This window comes from Cynara cardunculus (genome assembly GCF_001531365.2).
Source record: "Cynara cardunculus var. scolymus isolate 2C chromosome LG 2, CcrdV1, whole genome shotgun sequence".
Lineage (NCBI taxonomy): Eukaryota > Viridiplantae > Streptophyta > Magnoliopsida > Asterales > Asteraceae > Cynara > Cynara cardunculus.
Window position 1 is genome coordinate 2937787 of NC_037529.1, and position 6197 is coordinate 2943983.

General features: G+C 38.4%; 2 protein-coding genes across 2 annotated transcripts in view; one reads left to right on the forward strand and one right to left on the reverse strand.

Annotated features, from left to right (window-relative positions):
• Nucleotides 1–3626, forward strand: part of LOC112508014 (BTB/POZ domain-containing protein At5g48800) — a 7698-nt gene extending 4072 nt beyond the window's left edge. The window contains exons 3-4 of the mRNA XM_025112792.1: nucleotides 1332–2507; nucleotides 3022–3626. Coding sequence (XP_024968560.1) covers nucleotides 1332–2507; nucleotides 3022–3555 — 1710 coding nt within the window. The 3' untranslated portion in view covers nucleotides 3556–3626. The remainder of the gene's footprint in view (nucleotides 1–1331; nucleotides 2508–3021) is intronic.
• A 1258-nt stretch (nucleotides 3627–4884) lies between these two features.
• Nucleotides 4885–6197, reverse strand: part of LOC112506732 (cytochrome b5) — a 3167-nt gene continuing 1854 nt past the window's right edge. Inside the window, exon 3 of the mRNA XM_025110974.1 lies at nucleotides 4885–5316. Within this exon, the coding sequence (XP_024966742.1) occupies nucleotides 5063–5316 (254 nt within the window). The 3' untranslated portion in view covers nucleotides 4885–5062. The remainder of the gene's footprint in view (nucleotides 5317–6197) is intronic.

The window sequence follows — 6197 nt, forward strand, 5'->3', positions numbered from 1 at the left end:
TTTATCATGTATTTGATTGTGTTTATCTGCAGTTAGTTACACGAATTCATATATGGGATGAAATCTTTTAGGGATAAACGAGTTTAAGAGTTTTTAAGAGTTTTAGTCAAATGCTTTATAATATAGTATATATATATATATATATATATATATATATAGAGAGAGAGAGAGAGAGAGAGAGTTTGGTTCAAATACAACTCATTCTATTTGTACAACCAATGCAACCCAATAAATTGAGATATTTATGGAAATGATGAGAGTTCATTTATTATGAATTAAATATTTATGGAAGATGAATATGGTTCATTAATTATGATCGATACTTTATATTGGGAAACAATAAAAACTTCTATAAAATCACATATTAATCAAATGAAATGGACGTTGTATAATAACCAACCTATATATATATATATATATATATATATAGGGTTGGGTTCACGTGAGACCAAAGGTTTTTCGTGAGACATGTAAGAACAATTTATGTTCATTGATCAACTTTATAAGCTAATGATCTAATGGTCTAAAGTTGCAAGGTGACAATTTTGTAATTATTGAGAAGTCTCGTGGCATTTATGAATGTTCAGATCTGACGATTGTAAATCTAATCCAATGGTTGAGAATTGGTCTTACGGGTCTCACGAAAAACCATTGGTCTCATGTAATCCTAAATATATATATATATATATATACATATATTTTAGCTAAATGCTTATTAATGTTATATATATATATATATATATATGTGTGTGTGTGTTATATTTGGCATCTTTAACAAGTTTTTGGAAAATTGATAGAAATAGCCAATCAAGTCTCATCTCTTCACTTTATAGCCACATTTTCAATAAATTGACAGAAATAGCATGAGATGATAGAAGTAACCACAACTTGCATGATCGCCTTTTTGCAGTATAATATTAAGAAAAAATAGACATTACACAAGTTGCGTAAGTGCTAGTTGTGTAATATCTACTTTTTGCTCATTCATGTAGACATTACCGTAGTAGCACTTTTGTGACTTGTAGAAAGTCTGCTTTTTCTGAATATTATATTAAAAAGTGCAACTTGTATTATCTCCGGCTATTTCGGCCCATAAGTTGAAAAAGATGCTATAAAGTGAAAAAGGAGATCAAATTAGCTTCTTTTGAACAATTTGCCCAAGTTTTTTTATCGCACTTTTAAAATAAAACGACTTTTTTATCCTTTTTATATAATATTTTTTGGGAAAACTGGTATCAGAATAATTGTTTGATCGTATAAACTTAATTGATATAGACGTTTGATCGTATAAACTTAAGTAATATAAAGGTTTGATCACTTTCTTTTTGCAGTTCCCTCTTGTTTCTCGATGTGGCCGAATCCGAAAACTGGTATCCGAACACCGGGAAAACGCGATATCGAAGGTAGAACTTCTTAGTTTACCAGGAGGTATCGAGACATTTGAGCAGGCTGCTAAATTCTGCTACGGTATCAATTTCGAGATCACATCATCGAACGTTGCTCAGCTATGTTGCATCGCCGATTACCTAGAAATGACCGAGGATTTCTCGACCCGAAACCTCAGTTCCCGTGCCAACGAGTATCTCGACACCGTGGTCACCAAGAATCTCGAAATGTCTGTTGAGGTCTTGAAACAATCCGAAAATTTGCTCCCATTAGCCGATGATCTAAATATAGTCACTAGATGCATCGATGCTATCGCTTCCAAGGCTTGTGTCGAGCAAATCGCGTCGAGTTTCTCGAGACTCGAGTATAGTAGCTCGGGCCGGCTTCATATGAGTCGGCAAGTGAAGGGTGAAACTGATTGGTGGATCAAAGATTTATCGGTTCTTCGAGTTGATTTGTATCAAAGAGTTATGAACGCGATGAAATGTAGAGGGGTGAGGCCGGAAAGTATCGGTGAATCGCTCATGAGTTATGCCGAAAAAGAGTTAACGAGCTTATACAATCTGAACGGTAAGAAAACCGGGAGTCATGGTGGTTCAAGTCACGAAGGAATCGTGGTACAGACCATTGTCAGTTTACTTCCGGTCGAGAAACTTGCGGTGCCGTTAAGTTTCCTTTTCGGGCTTTTGCGGACCGCGGTGATGCTCGATTGCACCGCAGCGTGTCGGATCGATCTCGAGAGACGGATCGGGTCGCAGTTAGACATAGCAACGCTTGATGATCTTCTGATTCCGTCTTTCCGGCATGCAGATGATACGTTGTTTGATGTCGATGTGGTTCATAGGATTCTGGTTAGTTTTTCACAGCAAGATGATAGTGATGATGAAATGGAAGATGGTGACGGTGATGGCGATGGTTCAGGGTTCGAGTCCGATGGGCCTGGTTCACCATCGCAAACGGCTTTAGTCAAAGTTTCGAGGCTGGTCGACAATTATCTCGCTGAAATCGCACCGGAAACGAACCTTAAACTCTCTAAATTCATCGCTGTTGCGGAAAGTTTGCCGGCACACGCTCGCACGGTTCATGACGGTCTGTATCGATCCATCGATGTTTATCTCAAAGTACGTTTTTTATATACATGCTTTTGATGCTATTTAGCACAACAAAATCTGTTTTATAGGTCGTCAAATATGTCTTAATATCATAAAAGACTGTTTTATACGATCGTAGGATCTTTTAATTTCAAACCCACCCATCAATCGTGTTTGATACGAGGATTGATCCGGTGCATCTCATCCTAATATGCATTCAAGGGTGGAGATCTTTCTTACGTTTCTCACTTTAACTCTCCTTCTCACTCGAACCCAACCTTTATATATATAACTATATACATGTATATAGTCAGGTTCTTACGAGAATAACAACCAAAGAAAAGAAAAGGTCGAATCGAATGTGATTTTACTCCATAATCATGTGTAAAATCCCTTGTGATTCACGAGGTCATGAGCCAAGCCGCCCGCTCACTATTGCATAGACCGTGTTCTGTAATCACATGTGATTTCAATGCAAAATCAGATACGATTTAACCGTTTTTTCTGTGCTTTCGATACCATTCTTACAAAACTAAACCTGCAGGCTCACCAGGGTCTATCGGAATTCGACAAGAAGAAGCTCTGCAAATTAATCGATTTCCATAAACTCTCACCGGAAGCTGGCGCACACGCCGCCCAGAACGAACGCCTTCCTCTTCAATCCATCGTTCAAGTTCTGTACATCGAGCAGCTAAGCCTGAGAAACGCATTAGGCTGCAGTTACCCTGACGACAACCACCTGAAACCACCGGTCCACCACCAATCGTGGCGGATCAACAGCGGAGCTCTCAGCGCCGCCATGTCTCCAAAAGACAACTATGCATCATTGAGGCGCGAAAACCGCGAGTTGAAGCTCGAGTTGACTCGGTTGAGAATGCGATTGAACGATTTCGAGAAGGAACATGTGTCGATGAAGAGGACCATGGAAAAATCGAACTCACGAAAGTTTATGAGTTCGTTCTCGAAGAGAATAGGTAAATTTCATCTATTTGGGCATAGTTCTTCTTCAAGAGGATCAAGTTCTCCATCAAGGCATTCACAGAGAACAGATTCTAAGGTTACAGTGAGGACAGAATGAAGCAAGTTTACCGAACGTTTACACGGTAAGTGTTTACTGGGTGTCACTTAGGGCTGTTTGGTTGGTTTTCCATTAAGTCCTGTATGGATAAAGACGTTTTTATGAATTAATATGTCTGTGTAAATAGGAAAGATTTTTGTTTGAGAGAATTTTTTATAGATAGAATGAGCATTTTTTTAATTGGGAAAGACAAGATTGGAAAACACTTGGATTTTTGCATAAAACTCATTTATTAGACCACTACCAGACATCCATGTATAGCTGATCAAATAAGCTGTGAGTCTCATTAAGCTGATAACAAATAGGCCCTTACTTTACTGGGGGAGTATAGCAAAAAACGAGAATCTTACCTAGTAAGTGAAAAAGAAGACGTTTTAAGGTAAAAGACGCTTACCAATAACTCAATTTGATGGTTGTTACACGATAAATAAGTAAGGTTGGTTACTCTTGTTGGTAAACGGTTACTGGTAAATGATTATAGATTATCCCTAACTTGAGCTAAACTTGATGGTGTTTAAATTACAACTAATCTTACCCAGTTGTTGGTAAGAAACTGGGTAAGATTAGGTAAGTTTTTTTGACGGAGATGATCATACCTGGTTGTTATTAGTTGCCGCTTAAGATCTTACCCGTTTGTTTAACGACCAAGTAATATTGTCAATGTTTTTGTTTGATTGTTGTTTAAGAACCACGTAAGTGTAAGATTTCACACCGTTTGGGAGAGAATTAAAATTGGCTTATAGGGATAGGACACATCATCTATCAGACTCGTTTTAGAACCATGAGTTCAGGTGTGGACAAAGTTGACAATATCGTTATCAGGTACGAGTAGCCTGTGTTACAAATAGTATTAGAGTCGGGAACTAGGCTGGTTTGTCCTTGAGGACTTCGGGACCCTAAGGGGTGGATTTTAAGATCCCACGTTGGTCGGAAATCTATTAGGCGCGTTTTAAAACCATGAGTCTAAGTGTGAGAAAAACAGACAATATTTAGTACCGTTAACTTGGGATGTTACAGTAAGATTTATATTAGCAACAAGGTAACATTGGCTAGAAAACTCAAAAAGCTCGACATGAATTCAAGTCAGACTTGTCATATGTTTCAAGGTTATAATTTGTATTTAAACTTAGGACCGTTTACCAAATGTTTACCGGGTTACCTTATCAAAAAACATTCTCAACCATCAAAATAGATTGTTAGTAAGCGTCTTGTACTCATTAAACGCTTATCAGGTAGGAGTCTCCTCCATCACTTATCACGTAAAATTCTCGAACCTTACTATGCTTCTTACCAGATAAAAAAACTGGTCTTTGTCATGCTCACGCAGTAAATGACCTATAGACTTGTCTACACGTTCAGACGAACCGATGTTAAAGTCACTAAAACCAGCCATACTCTTATAACAATAGACTTGTTTCAAGATGCAGGAAACAAGAACTCAAATAACTCAAATAACTTAACAACAGACTTAAAAAGGAAAGAGATCTGAACCACCCGAATCAGGATCTTAAGCTGCCGATCTGGTATAGAACCGGATCCCGACAGCGACACCCAAGATGAGCAATGGAACCAAGAATTGCAGAATCTTAATGATGAACTCGGTCGTCTTGTCTTGGTTGTAGTGAGCCTGCTTTGGAGCTGTGTACTCAACCTTGCTGGGGATCGTTGCTGTATCGATATCCCCGACATAGAATTCATCCATCATCGATTTAGCAGTCGTGCTGTGGCCCACATCTTCGAAATCATCGGTTGCATCCTTTCCTGCAAAGTTCATCACATTCTTGCGATTACGACACATCTAATGAAAGTTTCATGTCTTATACATTTTCCATCATAGGGATCACTTCGAACTAATGAAGGAAACGGTCGTTTTTTGGGAAGGGTGTCCCAGGCTATACCTGGACAAATCCCGGCAAATTGTGACCGCAAGAAATCAGCCCTCATAAACACAATGGCCACAATTGTTGTGTACGCCTAAAATCGAACCCTAGGCCGATAGGATATTCCACCACAACCCCCAAGACCTCAACCACTACATCACAACCCCAACTCGTCACAATTGCTTACCTTGTTTGTATTGTTTTGTGTTTCCTAGAATGTTGTGCCTTTGTGCTTCTTGTGAGGATATGTGAAACCCGGATAGATTATTCTCTAAAAGAGTCATTGAGAAGAGCAGAGGGGTTCCAACATATATAGAGGAGAAATGATCAAGTCTAGCTATGTAAAACTCTTAAATGTTTCTTATTTATCCATTGCTTTAGAAACAAAAAAGTAGTAAGTTATTTGTGGATGTCCAAATTGTGTTTTAAGACATGTATTTCAGATGGTACCCAAACCATGAATCTATGTGGGTACCGTTATAAAAATGGTCCTTTTGATTTGCATTTCATAGACTTAGTATAAAGATTATGCATTCGACATTACCGAAAAAACTACTCTTTAGGTAAAGGCCAAGTTTGCGTACATCTTATCCCTCAGGCCCCAATTCCGTGTAGGTTTTACTGGGTTCGTTTGGTTTCCTTAGGTTCTTATGCTACATTCAACCCTTAGGGCAGAGAAAAGATCCACATACGACCAACCCCAAATAAATTAGGGTGCTTTGATGTCCAGATAGGATATAATAGAGCAAGAACTGGAAAGGA